The sequence below is a fragment of the Ptychodera flava genome, chromosome 1, assembly GCF_041260155.1.
Source record: "Ptychodera flava strain L36383 chromosome 1, AS_Pfla_20210202, whole genome shotgun sequence".
Classification (NCBI taxonomy): Eukaryota; Metazoa; Hemichordata; class Enteropneusta; family Ptychoderidae; genus Ptychodera; species Ptychodera flava.
The window spans coordinates 53,938,219-53,954,847 of NC_091928.1; the positions used below are offsets into that span (position 1 = coordinate 53,938,219).

At 36.1% G+C, this 16,629-nt stretch overlaps 2 protein-coding genes across 2 annotated transcripts; both read right to left on the minus strand.

Moving 5' to 3' along the window:
• Positions 1 to 3,401: 3,401 nt before the first annotated feature.
• Positions 3,402 to 9,000, minus strand: LOC139140962 (retinol dehydrogenase 7-like). Its single transcript, XM_070710482.1, has 5 exons — positions 8,641 to 9,000; positions 7,607 to 7,819; positions 6,998 to 7,180; positions 5,515 to 5,652; positions 3,402 to 4,924 (listed from the first exon to the last, which is right to left on the minus strand). Exons 1-5 carry the CDS (start codon positions 8,903 to 8,905, stop codon positions 4,590 to 4,592), a joined length of 1,134 nt encoding a protein of 377 aa, XP_070566583.1. The 5' UTR covers positions 8,906 to 9,000; the 3' UTR covers positions 3,402 to 4,589.
• A 1,607-nt stretch (positions 9,001 to 10,607) lies between these two features.
• Positions 10,608 to 15,792, minus strand: LOC139140990 (retinol dehydrogenase 7-like). The gene is made up of 4 exons (XM_070710516.1): positions 15,576 to 15,792; positions 14,046 to 14,228; positions 12,844 to 12,981; positions 10,608 to 11,949 (listed from the first exon to the last, which is right to left on the minus strand). Exons 2-4 carry the CDS (start codon positions 14,113 to 14,115, stop codon positions 11,618 to 11,620), a joined length of 540 nt encoding a protein of 179 aa, XP_070566617.1. The 5' UTR covers positions 14,116 to 14,228; positions 15,576 to 15,792; the 3' UTR covers positions 10,608 to 11,617.
• Positions 15,793 to 16,629: the final 837 nt, after the last annotated feature.

A 16,629-nucleotide genomic window follows, 5' to 3' on the forward strand; every position in this document is an offset into this window, starting at 1 on the left:
AAAATTTCCATTTTCGAGGTTCGTAAGTTGGACCTAAAATCTTGAGTAATGCTAGAAAAGTTAAATATGCTGACAGGTATATAGTTGTCCAAGGTGCATTCTGCACAGAGATGTACCTGGCTGAATATATTGTGAAAACTTGTCAGTGTGTAGTCCAACTCTCCTTCATTGAATCATTAGTGTATGACTAACACGACCTGTGTACGCTTCGGTTGTCCACCGTTAAGGTGGTATGCGCCCCGGGGAGAGAGATTCGGACTCTCAAAGATTTACAATGAAGTTTCGATCTACCTCTTGTAGAGGCTCGTGAATTAGAAAAATCTTATTTTTCGTCCTAGAATTATCACAGAGTTGGCATCTAGCTTGAATTTAAAGTATAGGCAATATTGCGTATTATATCATACCAGTATATTGATGGTACAAATACAGCGATTTGATTGGTCGAGACGCTAAAAAAACCCCGTGATATACCAAGATATACCACATGGCGATATACCACATGGCGATATACCACGGCTGGCATACTCGCGAGCTCTCAGGTTGAGCAAAAATCCGTTTTTGACGTTCTATGCCAGAATTTCAATATACTGTTATGATATAATAGCAATAAATCACAACCAAGCGATTTTGACCAGTTCACTCCATATATGCACTCGCTATCGCTCGTGCATATATGTCGTGAACTGGTCAAGGTCTCGTGGTATACCGTCGCTTGGTGTGCTTTATCGCTTAATTATACTATTTTTGTCAATACAAGTGAATTTTGTGACGCCGTCGATCCCAAAGTTTATTACTGAGCATTTAAAAAGAAGGGAAATATCTAGGATTTATGAAACTTGTTGAGTATGCACTTGTCGTCTGCTCTATCTCGTTCAGCATTCCCGTCTGATACGATAAGTGTGCAGTAATGCGTTGTTTTCAACACGACTGGCTTCGTTGATGTAGACGAAACAGACATCACTACGCTGGCATAGTTTTTTTTATTTCCATGTTGAACCATGAATGTACTCCTTATCTTTTGTGTACCACAAGCGTGTTCAGTGCAGTGTAGAGTTGTGTATATAGTATTCAGATTCAGGGCCAATCATGCCCGATGATGTGGCTTCAACTCAGTTAGCATTTTCTTTTCTATTTGTTTTCTACATCTACAAATTCGCTGGCACTGCCAAAACTATATGTAATAATAACAATAATGTAGCCCCTTCCGGCCTCTAATGAACCCAAGCAAACTTTGCACTTCGTAACGTACACTTTGTTACTCCAGTTCTAAATTTTGCACGATGGCGCCTGATTTCATTCTTGATTTGGAAAGGAAATGGTTTAAAACGTTTCTAAAGGAAAGTTTTGAGCAAAAGTTTTCAGCTTACTGGTGCGTACGTACTACCTTAACGTCGCTAGTTTTGTCGAGTGCTGCATATGATGGCCCTCTCACATGATGACCCCTGCGACTCGAAAATGGAAGGAGTTGGCCAGAACACAGTCCTGGAGGGACCTTGGCCAGAACTTAGAGTGTTGACCCCTTTCCCCGAAAAGACGCAAACGGTTGCCCGTCAATCTGCACATGCCACACATTATCGGAGAAATACAATCTTTATTGTATTTGACCTTTATACATGTAAGTTGAATATACTGATCCCAATTGTGAATTTATAATCACAACGAGTTGCACTTTTACATTGAAAATAACAATTTATTCTTTCGTTCACGACTCCTTTATTGTAGTTGAGAAAAGAAGGAAAAAAGACCGAATTATTTTGCTTTAAACGAAAAGCAGCTGTAACTTTTGATAACTATTTCACAATTTTTGCCCTGTGTGACTGTTGCAAATTTTTGTTCTACCCTCAATCATATTAAAACAACTACTATTCGGTTTGTCAACTAAGCCTCCATACGTGTAAAATGCACTGAACACGATTGGAACTGATTTGGGATAATTTGATGCTGAAGTTCCGTCTTTTACCTTACGAGCTGCTAACGAGTTATTTGGTCAGGGGGATAAGGCCCTTAACCGTTGGTGATCGGCAGAACTAATTAATGAAGGGGGTTAGGGAGGGTAATTAAGAGATATAAACTAGTACTGTTTTCTTTGAAATACTACACGGAGGGAGCGAGGGCATGGAGCTAAAATCATTTCTAGCTCGATGGCGAGGGTAAAGTAATAGGCACACACAAGACAGAGGTAAGGCTTGTATAATGAATAAAACCAGATATGAACTGAATATGCTCACGTGTTTTACAACAGGTTCATTAATAGTAGTACGCTTCACAGAACAATAAGATATATGTTATCACTAATGAAGCAGGTTTTTTCAATATCGCACAGTACTCTCAGATTTTAATCACTAATTACAAAACTTTATTTAATATGCAAATGAGCTTTTAATTAACTTGACACTGCTCAATGCTTCATGGGACAATTAGAAATCCATCAGATCAACATTTGTAGCACGTTTTATTTAATGCAGTATTTTTAGAGTAATGTCACTAATTACAAAGTTTATTAAATATGCAAATAATCCCTATATTAACTTGACACTGTTCAATGATTCATAGCACAATTAAATATTTATCAAATCAATATCTGTAGCACGTTTCACAAAATTTGGTGCCGTAATTTCAGAGTTACCGGTATATACCTAATTACAAAGTTTATTAAATATGCAAATGAACCCTTAATTAACTTTACACTACTAAATGCTTAACAACACAGTTAGATATCTGTCAGATCAGTATACGCAGCAGTTTTCATCTGATTTGATGCAGTTATTTCGGAGTTATATGACTACTTATAAAACTTCATAAATATGAAAATGAGCTAATTATTAACTTGACACTGTTCAATGCTTTTCAGTACAATTGGATATTTATCGGATCAACATCTGTAGCAAATTTCATCAAATTTGACGCTGTAATTTTGGAGTAGTATTACTAATAACAAAGTTCATTAAATATGCAAATGAACCCTTAATTAACTTCACACAAGTAAATGCTCTACACGACAATTAGATATTTGTCGAATCAGTATCTGCAGCAGATTTCATAACATTTGGTGCAGTTATTTTGGAGTTATATATCTAATTACAAAACTTCATAAAATATGCAAATGACCTATTTATTAACTTGACACTGCCAAATGCTTCTGAGTACAATTAGATATTTATCAAAACAATATCTGCACCCAATTTCAAAGACTTGGGCGCCGTAATTTCAGAGTTATAAACCTAATTACAAAGTTCATTAATATGCAAATGAACCCTTAATTAATTTTACACTACTGAATACTTTACACTACAGTTAGATATCAGTCGGATCAGTATTTGCAGCAGATTTCATCACATTTGATGAAGTTATATCGAAGTTATATGACTAATTACGAAACTTCATAAAATATGCAAATGACCTATTTATTAACTTGACACTGTCCAATGCTTCTAAGTATAATTAGATATATATCAGATCAATATTTGTTGCAAGTATCATCAAGTTTGGTGCAGGAATTTCAGAGTTATCTCACTAATAACAAAAGTTCATTAAATATGCAAATGAGAAGGTAATTGACATGACACTCACAGTATCATCATAATGTTCTGAGATTGTCATCTGTGAAAAGTTTCATGAAATTTTTGTGCAGTATTTCTTGATATATGTCTACACTGTCATTACCGTCTCCATAGGGAAACCATTGTACGGAAAAAAACGATATTGCATAACTTCATTAATATGCAAGCCACATTAACCAAAATCTAATTAGTTCTTGCAAATAGCATATGGTACCTGTGTACCAAATCTGACTCGAATCCGTTCAGGCGTTTTTGAGTTATCGTGTAAACAGACAGACAGACAGACACACACACACACACACACACACACACGGACAGACAGACAGACATCGCTATGACAATAGCCCACGTGTTTACACACGTGAGCTAAAAACTAATGCATGACATTTATTGATCGTATTCAAAACTTCAATACGAATAATGCCTGCAATACCCTAGGTCTGCACATGCGCAGGTTGTGTAGACGCTTAAAATACTATATCAACATGCTGTGGGGAGTAGGACAAGAAAGTGGAGTTATCATTAAACATAAAACTAGCGAAAAACACCATCAAAAGTTATTGCTCTTTGCCATTTAAATTTTGCAATCGCAACAAACAACGTACGTGTAAAGAGCAGCAAGTAAAGCATGCATTGCGGCTACATATGCATTATTATTGTGTGACATGAAGCATCGTTGTATTCTGAATTAAGCTATTTACCGAACTTTTGTTTGACGAAAACATTTCAATACAAATTTCACCGACTTCGCCATTATTGTTTTCAATCGCAAATGTTCGTTGAACTCAATTTCAGGAATAAGATAAGGTAGGAGACGTTGTTAAAATTCAACGGCTTCTGTGTTTTCTTCGAAGAAACACTCTTGAATCTCAACCCCCTATTTTGTAGAAACCGCTTGATATATTTACACCTGGAGAAATGTTTACTATCATTTTCTCATTCAACAATTTGGGTTTTACTGATAAATCCTTTAATAAAGCTTAAACAAAATTGTATACTTTCATAGCTCATTTGAATTTTGTTGACGCCTTACTGCACTTTTCGCGGTCTTACGAGATACAGGTCAAGTGAGAAAGCAGGCAGAACACGATCTAAAATGACAGAGGGTACGTGATTGGCCAGCCATATGAAAGTTCCACCTCGTTGTCCAATCGGATAGCGACTCTTTGGGTGTTTGGATAGTAGGGCGTCTTGGATAACGCCAGTTACTGGACTCAAATCTGTAGACTGGCCTGAGTCAGCGTCCTTGGTGACGTCCATTCTAGAGCGTTGTTTCTCGATGTCATAGGTCATTTTTATTTCATCATCTAGGTCTTCCATTATGTCACGATACATTAAATCTATTTTACTCTTTTCACTAATTTCTGTGAAAGAAAATGGAATTCACATCAGCTAATATGCAACACTGAACCAGACAGCTTGACGGTGACTTTGTATGATAATCTTGAACGCAAAAGCTTTACTGTCCTTCCGTGATCAATTCGATATCTGTCTCGAAAAAGATTGCTAGCGACTTTCGAATTCTAAACCAACAGATTTGCAGATGCCTGCAATTTTTTACTGCAACAGCAGTCTATTATAATCAAGGTAAAATAAAAAATATTAGGGTCTGTAGGTTTGTGGGATTTTTTTTTTGGTTGAGTAAACCTAGAAAAATTTACTCTTTTGTTTTGAAAATGCGTAAAAATGTATATAGGGTCGGCGGCTGTTTTTAGGGTGGTTGGGTACCGGAAACACGCATATTTTATTTGGCCTTAAAATAAGTTTATCGTTGTGTTCCCCTCAGCGGTTTGAAACTTCTTGACCATACCAATATTTATGCTGTGTTTCTTAAATCCATGGAGGCCTATGTATTAGTTGATATCATGGCGTGAATATTTTTCATGTAGTATACTACACTTATAGATAGTAATAGTATATGCCTGGACGAATTTGTGTTACTAAACATTCTTACCAGTTTTGAATGCTCCGGGTTCAATGATGCTGACACTGACTCCCAAGTCTTTCATTTCCTGTCTGAGCACGTCAGATAGCATCTCAACCCCAGCCTTGGAAATGCAATATGCACTCGCACCAACGAATGGAAATCTACCTAAAAATGACACAATTGAGAGAATAAATATGTGAGGGAGGCATGTAATAGAAACATTTTAGCCCGAACAAGGAAGTATGTTCCCTCGAGGCAGGAGACCATTTGCCTTGCCGATGTCGAGCACATGCATGTGGTCCCTTGTTTTTACATAGGATAGTGTTGATTTGTAAACATTGTTCTATACAGGTCAGGTCTACTTGCGTCTTATCATAATTACTTCATTTTTACTATACTTACTTTCTCAAATGACATATGTTGCTTGTCTATATAGAAGGGCTGTGACTATTAATACATGTAAATTATTTTTGCCGACGACTTATCCGTAGGCACGTCCTCCTAAACCTTCAACTTACCGAAATCTTGGATGGGCCGATGTCCAGGGCAATCATCATTTTTATCCATAAAACAGTTGATGTTCAAACTCTTGTACATATCGAATGTTGAAATACCAAGTATTAGGCTTACAAGCACAGCGAACTTTGTACATGTATTATTACATTTTTTATGTTTTTGCTGACTTGTTACTTCTAGTTCGTGCTGACATTAATTTAGAATACGCCTCGGGAACAGATATTGGGTCTCTCGAATTTTTACAATGCTATTCTGCTCTAAAAAGCTAGTGGAGGCTCATTTAAAGCTCACGTCGTAAGAAAATTTTACATCATCTTAATTTGTCGAAAATCGTGAACTTTAATTTTCCTTATAGACTGAACACAGGGATGGTGGCCATCTTTTAATTTCAAGTATCGGTAAATGTTTGATAATGTGTTTTGTAGTAACAAACAATACACGGTGACCCCCCTGATTTTTATTCTCGGTTTGGTTAGAGAATGGCTGAAAGTTTCATTGAGCAAAGTTTGAGCAAAAGTATAATTCTTTCACTTTTGAGTAGTAAACTACCACAAGTTATCAATAATGACATCGGACACGACATATATCGTCATAAGGTTTTGGGTAACGGACAAGATACTGGGGTTTACAAACTGAGCTAAAATATCGGAAAGTGCATCACAATTGATTGCAGGAAAATCATCAAATTTATCATGTACCTCCAACCAAAAGTTGTAATATTTTGTAATGTTTTGTCTACATATAGCTTAAAACTATTCTCTTTATAATAAAAACTGAAAATTAAGGATCATCTTGCAAAATTTCAGATTTGAGATTGGACCACAATTTTAAAGATGTGTGTTTATAACTATGAAGAAAATACTAAGTTCGATTTTCACAAAATAAACGTGTACAGACTTTTTATTTTCTCTGTCTTTCAAAATATCGAATTATCTGTGAAGATTGCATCATACTCAGTCAAATTGATGTTTCTGTTACATTTTTTGTTACTTACCCGCAAAACTGGAAAGATTGACAATCCGTCCTCTTGATTTCCTTATTAACGGTAAATACTTCTTAATCATACGGATGGCACCAAGACAGTTGACATTCCAGACTTTTTGGAACACGTGGATTGGTTGGAGTTCGACATTTATGATACCATGTATGCCAGCATTGTTCACTAAGCCCCATAGACCTGGAATGAATGTAATATGACATCAAAGCTGGTGAAATAATGTGTATTATTCGAGGCAAACGGTCCAAGAGCATGGCTTAGAATAAACCTAGACAAAGGAAACCATTTAGTAGTTAAATTCCAAAATGGCCGCTATCAAATTGTTAAATCAATGGGGAAAACTTAAATTCTTGATGTTCACATTTCTAAGTGAAAAATTTCTTTCTCACTGAGCTTCAAAATGAGTTCCCATTGTGAAAGAGTTGAGATTCCGAGCATTTGTCCCCGAGCCTCAGGCCCGAGGAGCACTCTATCTTAATGCAATTATAGGTTTGCAAATTCGTATCAATTTTTGAGGCTTACAGATGTAAAGTACCTTGATCACTCAATCTATATGACAAGGTCACTGCATGTTGGAACCTTTCTTTAAATAAACTTCTGATATACCTTTTCCATCCAGTTTTTCTTTGATGATATGAAAAGCTTCATCAATCTGTTCTTGTTTGGTGACATCTAGTTGTAATGTAGTCAGCTGACCTGAACAATTATTTATCAACTGCTGTTCTCCCTTACCACCTTTTACAAGACATCCAGCAAAGACTTGGAAACCAAGACTGTCTAGATGTTTGGCTGTGGCATGTCCAAAACCGCTGTCACATCCTTTAGTAAAGACAATATATATTGTAAATCCGTTAGACAATCATATATTTGGGGCTGCACTCTTGGCCAATATATATATATATATATATATATATATATATATATATATATATATATATATATACCACAACATATTGGTGACTCTATTAATTATCACACGCATTCTACATACATTGAAAGCATAATGTTTCAGGTATTTTAGCCATTGATACATGTATTGACATCCTGGTTATCGAGTCCATGACATATGCTATTTGCTAATTTTGGTCATGGCATATGGTATAATACTGTTCAATGACCTTGATATCCCATATTGGGCAAAAGGAGACATTGTTTCATTTTTATTTTCCCCATGTGCATCAATCTAACGTCGATCTGCAGTCATTTTTAATGTTCATTTGAACAAAATGAATATAATGAAAGTACGACACAGTTCTGAATAGTGAACTTACTGTGTTTTCATCCTGGCTGGTAGCATTATAACTGATGCTTGAAATATTCCTAATTTACTCTTTTTTATGGCACGTCAGTATCAGGATCTTCCAAGCTCAAAATAAAATGAAACACATCTGTTTTTTAAGACATACGGGATGTAAAACAGAAATATATATATATATATATTATTTGCCTTCTGGACCAAAACAACAAATACCGAACAGCTTGGCATTATACAAGCATACTCACAACACTAGTTACAATTGTTTGCTATTATTGGTACCCTGCATTCAACACCATGATGGCCTGTCGGTATACCTGGCCTGGGAGTCCTACCTGTGATCAAGACAGCTGGCCTGTCAGTATACCTGGCCTGGAAGTCATACCTGTGATCAAGACAGCTTTGTTTCCGACATCCAAGCTAGGGGTTGGTAGATATCCATACACAACTAGTGACACAATAGCAAACACAGCAACTCCAATGCTATCTAGCAGATAGTAACACAGCGGTAGACTGGCTACCAGTATCCATAGATGCCAGGACAACTGTATAGATTTCTGATGTAAATATCGCCAGCCGACTGCAGTACCAAATAGAATTGTTATAGATGAGTAACAGCAAGCAATTAAAGCTGAAAATATTGACATCATTGAAGAGTGATTGAATCGGCTTAGATTTGTACTACTGCCAGTACTGGGGTCAATCAAGGACAGTGAATACGCTGCTCACATGACTTTAGAAGACTGATCGCCTTCCGGGCCAATCTCTAATGACCTTTGACCTTCTGATAACACAGATGTCAAGATAATTCTGGATTTGACTATATAGACAGATTTTCGCCATTATTATGAGAAAAAGTATATCTGAAGACAGAATGCAGCATGGGGAAAGACATTTGGACTCTAAAGTTTTACAATATTTTTCTAAACTGGGGGCCAATTTTGAAGTTGTTCGAGGAAATGAAATTTTCGCTCTTTTTGGGGAAAATCGAAATTATTTCCCTTAGAGATAATACAGGGATGGCTGCAATTTTGAATTTAAAAGATCAGTAAATTTAGAGTGTTGTAATTTGTTTCTCTGATACCAAATTTGTGACTCCTAATTTTTGTTGACTTTGAAAGAGAGCGGTTGAACGTTTCCGACAGAAAAGTAAAATTTAAAAGTTTTTCACTTTTGAGAAGCATACTCTCCTAATGTGCAATATGTTAATGTACAACAAAATTGGTATGAAAGTAATATTCTTTATTTTCAATATTCAAAGCTGGAGAAAAGTACATGTCTCTGAGTTTGCATTGCAAAATGCAATTTTGATGATTGTTTAGGGAAAATTGAGCATAAAAGTGAGTTACTCAACCTAATGTACATTAATTTCAGGGTGAACTTGACTATACGTAATGTCATCCCAACATTTGTAAATTTTACAAAGCTACCCTGGAAATTCTTAAGGATCTATGGAAGAATGAACAGCATTAATATTTTTCTATAGTGTGGACTTACATATATATTAGTTCAGAGTTTTTGCTTTTTTAAGGAGGAGGGGGTTTTAACCTTATCATCCCCATTTGTCATTGCAGTCACAGTGGTTAGACTCTGCCATACAAATACAATAGGCTTGTACCAACAAGTATCTCATTTGTCTGATATGTGGGACAGAACTCACTTCAGGGAATGATATTTAGACACTGGCAAGAAATTTCTTGGCTTGTCTACGACTTGTGTGCACTAATCATTTTGAGTCTTGCAAAGAAACACGTTAACATTTTCTTTCTATTTGTTTTCTAATCTACAAATACTATTAAATAGTAGCAATAATATATCCCCTTCCGGTCCATAATGGACTCAAGCAAACTTTGGATTCCATTCGTACACATTATTGTTTCTCTGTTTCTTAATTTTGCACGATAATGCCCGTTATTCTTGATTTGGAAAGGCGATGATTAAAACTTTTCTAAAGGAAAGATTTGAGCAAAAGTTTTCATTACTAGTGCATAGTACTACCTTAACGTCGCTTATTTTGTCGAGTGCTGCATGATGGCCCTCTCACATGCAACTCAAAAATCGAAGGAGTTGGCCAGTAGAGTGTTACCCCGGCCTTTCCTCGAAAAGACGAGAACGGTTGCCGGTCGATCTGCACATGCCATACATTATCGGAAACATACCATCTTTATTGTATTTGACTTTTATAAATGTAAGTTGAATATACTGATCCCGATTGTGAATTTATCATCACAACAAGTTAAACTTTTACATTGGAAATTACAAATTTTTCTTTGAGTACAGTAGGAAAAAACCGAACGAATCATTTTGCTTTAAACGCGCAGTAGCTGTATCTTTAGATGACTTTTTCACACATTTTGCCCTGTATGGCTGTTTCAAATGTTTGTTCTACCCTCAAGCATATTAAAACACTACTATTCAGCTGGTATACTAAGCGTCCACACGTGTAAAAATGCACTGAAATTGGAACTAATTTAAGATGCTAAAGTTCCGTCTCTTACCTTATGAGCTGCTGACGAGTTATTTGGTCAGGGTGATAAACCCTCTCGTCGGTAATCGGTAGAACAATTCATAAAGGGGATTAGGCACTGTAAATGAGAGATATAAATTGTTTTCTTTGAAATGCTATACTGAGATAGCGAGGGTAAAGTAATAGGCACACATGCGACACAGGTAAGGCTTGCATATTAAATAAAAGTTTAATGCATGACATTTATTGATCATATTCATAACTTCAAGACGAATAATGCCTGCAATATCCTATGTCTGCACATGTGCAGGCTGAGTAGGCGCTTAAAATACTGGGTTTATCAAAATGCTGTGGGGAGTAGGACAAGAATTGGAGTCAACATTAAAAATAAAACTAGCGAAAAACACCATCAAAAAGTTATTGCTATTGGCCATTTAAATTTTGCAGTTGCAACAAACAATGTACGTGTGAAGAGCAGCAAGCATTGCTGCTGCTGCATATGCATTATTATTGTGTTACATAAAGCATCGTTGCGTTCTGAATTGAGCTATTTACCGAACTTTTGTTTGACGAAAACATTTCAATACAAATTTCACCGACTTCGCCATGATTGTTTTCAATCGTAAAGCGGAAATTCCAAATGTTCGTTGAACTCAATTTCAGGGATAAAATAAGGTAGGAGACGTTAAAACTCAACGGCTTCTGTGATTTCTTCGAAGAAACACTATTGAATCTCAACCCCCTTATTTTGTAGAAACCGCTTCATATATTTGCACCTGAAGAAATATTTACTATCATTTTCTCATTCAACAATTTGGGTTTTACCGATAAATCTTTTAATAAAGTTTAAGCAAAATCGTATACTTTCATAGCTCATTTGAATTTTGTTGACGCCTTATTGCACTTTTCGCGGTCTTACGAGATACAGGTCAAGTGAGAAAGCAGGCAGAACACGATCTAAAATGACAGAGGGTACGTGATTGGCTAGCCATATGAAAGTTCCACCTCCTGGTCCAATCGGATAGCGGTTCTTTGGGTGTTTGGATAGTAGGGCTTCTTGGATAACGCCAGTTACTGGACTCAAATCTGCAGGCAGTTTGGATTGATCGTCCTTGACGTCCATTCTAGATCGTTGTTCGTCGATGTCATAGGTCATTTTTATTTCATCATCTAGGTCTTCCATTATGTCACGATACATTAAATCAATTTTACTCTTTTCACTAATTTCTGTGAAAGAAAATGGAATTCACATCAGCTAATATGCAACACTGAACCAGCACTAGTATAGAAATTTGTGAGAATTTTGCGAGAAACGGACAATTTCTCGCTTTATTGCGAGAAGTAAGCGAGAATACATACTTTCTCGCAATCCAGCTGCGAGAACTATGTTTTCTCGCTCTGAACCTGCGAGATATTGTGAGATTTTTATTTTAAAATGCTTACACAGAAGAATATATAATTCAGTTTCTCGCAGCTGCTGAGCGAGAAAAACAGCTCTTGCCATCTAATTGCTGGAAAATTAAATTCTCGCTAATTTATTGCGAGACAGTATGTATTCTTGCTTACTTCACGCAAAAAAAAAGCGAGAAAGTGTCCATTTCTCGCAATTTTCTCGCAAATTTCTATCCTGGTGCAGGCAGCTTGATAGTTACTTTATACGATAATCTTGAATGCAAAAACTTTACTGTCTATTCGTGATCGATTTGAAATCTATCTCAGAAAAGGTTAATAGAGACTTTCGAATTCTAAACCAACAAATTTGCAGATGTCTGCAATTTTTTTACTGCAACAGCACTATTATAATCAAGGCAAAATAAAAAATGTGTGTGTCCGGTTTGAAACTTCTTGACCATACCAATACAGTGGTTTCAATTGGGTTCGAATTCACAACTACGGTACCCAGTAACCAGTAAGGCCAATCCCCAACCTCAAATTTTTTTTCTGACTGCGACCCCTCCACACAGTGCAGAGTCGTGAAGCACTCACGCTAGTCATTTCTTAAATCCATGGAGGTCTATCTATTAGTTAATATCATGGCGTGAATATTTTTTCACATAGTATACTACACTTGTAGATACTAGTAGTATATGCCTGCACGAATTTATTACTTAACATTCTTACCAGTTTTAAATGCTCCAGGTTCAATGATACTGACACTGACTCCCCAGTCTTTCATTTCCTGTCTGAGCACGTCAGATAGCATCTCAACTCCAGCCTTGGAAATGCAATATGCACTCGCACCAACGAATGGAAATCTGCCTGAGAATGACAAAATCGAGACTAAAATATGTTTAGGGGGCGTGTAATAGTAATATTATAGCATAAACAAGAAAATTATGTTCCCTCGAGGCAGGAAACCATTTGCCATGCTGATATCGAGCACATGCATGTAGTCCCTTGTTTTTACTGTAATATATATATATAATAGAATTGTGTTTGTAAAATTGTTCTGTGTAGGTCTGGTCTCCTTGCGTCGTATCAAAACTACTTTCACTTATACTTTACTGTCTTTCTAAAATGACGTATGTAGTTTGTCTATATAAAAGCCGTGACTATTGTTATAAATTATCTTTGCCTACTACATATCCGTAGGCTCGGTCCCCGAAACCTTCGTTATCTGGACGGGTAGACGTCCAAGGTAATACATCATAATATTTGTATCCATAAGCAAATTCTTATACATAGAGTATGTTGAAATACCAAGTATTAGGCTTTCATACACAGCGAACTTTGTACATGTACTTATGTTCTTGTTGATTTGTTAATTCTAGTTCGGACTGACATTAAGCTAGAATGCACCTCGGTAACAGATATCGGGAATCTAAAATGTTTACAATGCTATTCCCATGTACCACTTGTGGAGGCTCATTTGAAGCTCTTAGCGTAAGACAAATTTTCACCGTCTTAGTTTTTCGAAAATCGCAAAGTTTAATTTAAGTGATTGCAGATAAAACTTTCACATAATGATCTGCAAATGAACTGGTATACCTAGTATGGAGAAAAACAATCAAGTTTATCATGCACCTCCAACAAAACGTTTTAATAGTCTGCCATTTTGTCTATGTTAAATCTATTCTCTTCATAATAGAATTAAAACTAAAAATTAAGGATTATCTTGCAAAATTTAGGATTAGAGATTGCATGGACCACAATTTTTCAGATATGTTTTAATAACGCTGAAGAAAACATTAAGTTCGGTTTTCACAAAATAAATAACTGTACAAACGTCTTATTGTTTCAAAGACTCACAGTCTCAGGATTATTTGTGAAGATTATGTCAAACTAAGTCAAATTGATATTTCTGTTACGTTTCTGTTGCTTACCCGCAACACTGGAAAGATTGACAATCCGTCCTCTTGATTTCCTTATTAAAGGCAAGTACTTCTTAATCATACGGATGGCACCCAGACAGTTTACATTCCAGACTTTTTGGAACACGTGGATTGGTTGGAGTTCGACATTTATGATACCATGTATGCCAGAATTGTTCACTAAGCCCCATAGACCTGGAATTAGTGTAATAAGACATCAAAACAGGTGAAATAATGTGTATTATTCGAGGCAAAAGAACCGAGAGAGTGGATTTAAATGGGTGAAGCTGGACAAAGGAGCCTGAGACGAAGGATTGGTGACAGTAAGTGTCGTGTGCAATAAAGGATGGGTACATAGTGGATAGCAAGACGTCTATGTCGGCATTACGAAGCCACAGCATCCTAGAGGGGGGAGGGGCTAGCTCTATGGACTTACAAACTATAGATCTATGTCATCACAAAAAACCCTTGCAGTGTAAAGAACTGAAGTCTGATTGGTGAGCACAAACAAATCAATGCAGTATTGAACTCTTCCGTGTCAAAAGTATCGAAAGTAATCATAAAATAGTGGTTTGATTAGTAACTATATATGTATAAGGTAAAGAACAAAGTACTGCATGAAGCAGTGTGCGAAACTCACGCAAAATCTCTACTGGCCAGCGACTTTAAAAAATCACTGGCCCTGAAGGAAATCAACTGGTCCGATCATCAGGTCAAATCCAAATATAGTGGAGATTTTTTTACACGCGCTCAGTATAGGGGCCAAGAACACGCGATTGAAAAAATAAAAAAGACACCACTTCATAATCCTAACATCAAACTGTTTTCTTTTTGAATTCTTCAAATTAAGATGACTATCAAAACAAAAGTTTGAGCAACTGATCTCAGTGTTAAAAACCATATGAAATGAAAGGTTAGGCACTAACACATAATATTTCCTAAAATAACTTTCACAACAAATTAAATATTTCTAACATTGAAAAAAGAGCACAAGTGGAGGCTTGAAATATGTCCCAACACGGAAAAGCTAAGCGTCCAAACCCACGTTAAAAGACGAATAAAAAAATTTAAAAAGTAAACCTAATCTTTACAGGGACCAAAGCATATGGCCATCAAGGTCAAACTACAATGAAGATGGTACTTTGCACAGTGTTTAAATATCGGACATCCACATTTACTTTCTAGTGTCGAAGTTTGACGTCCGACATATTTCCGTCATCAATATATATATCAGGTCTAATATCGATACTAGACGATACAAAAATGACTTGCCTGAGGGCACGCCGGGTTTGAGAAATTGCCGATATTTTCCCCCGTGCTGATACATATCGGCGATTTTGGGACGCTTTAAAAGTGGTCGTCGGAACTGCGCATGTGCAACTTTCTTGTTTACAAACATTGTATTTCATGCACTATATATAGATGCATAATGTCAAAATAGCTGCAACATTTAAATTTTACAATATACATTAAGAACAACATTACCTTTATTACTCAATTTATTTTGCTCAGCCTCATTTTAAAAATAAACTTGAGATATACCTTTTCCATCCAGTTTTTCTTTGATGATGTGAAAAGCTTCATCAATCTGTTCTTGTTTGGTGACATCTAGTTGTAATGTGGTCAGCTGACCTGAACAATTATTTATCAACTGCTGTTCTCCCTTTCCACCTTTTACAAGACATCCAGCAAAGACTTGGAAACCAAGACTGTCAAGATGTTTGGCTGTGGCGTGTCCAAAACCACTGTCACAACCTATGGTAAATGCAATATATATATATATATATATATATATATATATATATATATATATATATATATATGATATATATATATATATATATATATATATATATATTTGTATGTTAATATATACATATATATATATGTTAGTATACAAATGTCCTCGTTGAAAATTTCACTGTTCGATGCGAAAAATAGAGCGTAATAATTAACAATACAAATTTAAGACAAGCATATCGACTCGTCCCTGCAATTACAATCAGCTGGCTGGTTGATCCTTACTCTGATCTTCGTTTATTATCCTCTTATTATGCGATTTTTATCATACTAGAAATATTCTTCATACTGCTTGAAGGGTGGCTGTCGAGTCAAAGCTGTGGTTTACACCCCCAGGGGTTTACAAGGCCCACGGAGAAGGTTTAGCCTACATCGGCCTCATTGATAACACCTTCAAGACCCGATTTGCTACCGACATCGAGTTGCTCTGACGTAAGTGAGCGATGTAATCTTTGTATATCAGAAAGCTGCACGTGCAATTGTTGCATAACAAGAAATATCGGAACAGCGCAAAGTTCATTTGGTGTTTAAAAGACAAGAACCAGGTCTTTGAGGTCTCGTGTTCAATTATTGACAAGGCGTCGAGTTGCTCTGACGTAAGTGAGCGATGTAATCTTTGTATATCAGAGAAGCTGCACATTATCAATGCTGACAAATGCTCTGAGTTGGTTTCAAAATACCCACAAAAATTATTTATCAAATTTTTAACACCACCTAGAAATACATGGTAAGTATTATATATATATATATATATATATATATATATATATATATATATATATATATATATATAGCG

What these genes read in the sequence shown, in the direction of transcription:
- LOC139140990 (XM_070710516.1), bottom strand. Translation starts at nt 14,115, where the DNA reads ATGATTAAGAAGTACTTGCCTTTAATAAGGAAATCAAGAGGACGGATT. An exon ending in CAATCTTTCCAGTGTTGCGG is followed by an intron (nt 12,982 to 14,045) that starts GTAAGCAACAGA and finishes TGTCATTCTCAG; the next exon opens with GCAGATTTCCATTCGTTGGT. An exon ending in ACCTGGAGCATTTAAAACTG is followed by an intron (nt 11,950 to 12,843) that starts GTAAGAATGTTA and finishes TTTCTTTCACAG; the next exon opens with AAATTAGTGAAAAGAGTAAA.
- LOC139140962 (XM_070710482.1), bottom strand. Translation starts at nt 8,905, where the DNA reads ATGATGTCAATATTTTCAGCTTTAATTGCTTGCTGTTACTCATCTATA. An exon ending in CAATCTTTCCAGTTTTGCGG is followed by an intron (nt 5,653 to 6,997) that starts GTAAGTAACAAA and finishes TGTCATTTTTAG; the next exon opens with GTAGATTTCCATTCGTTGGT. An exon ending in ACCCGGAGCATTCAAAACTG is followed by an intron (nt 4,925 to 5,514) that starts GTAAGAATGTTT and finishes TTTCTTTCACAG; the next exon opens with AAATTAGTGAAAAGAGTAAA.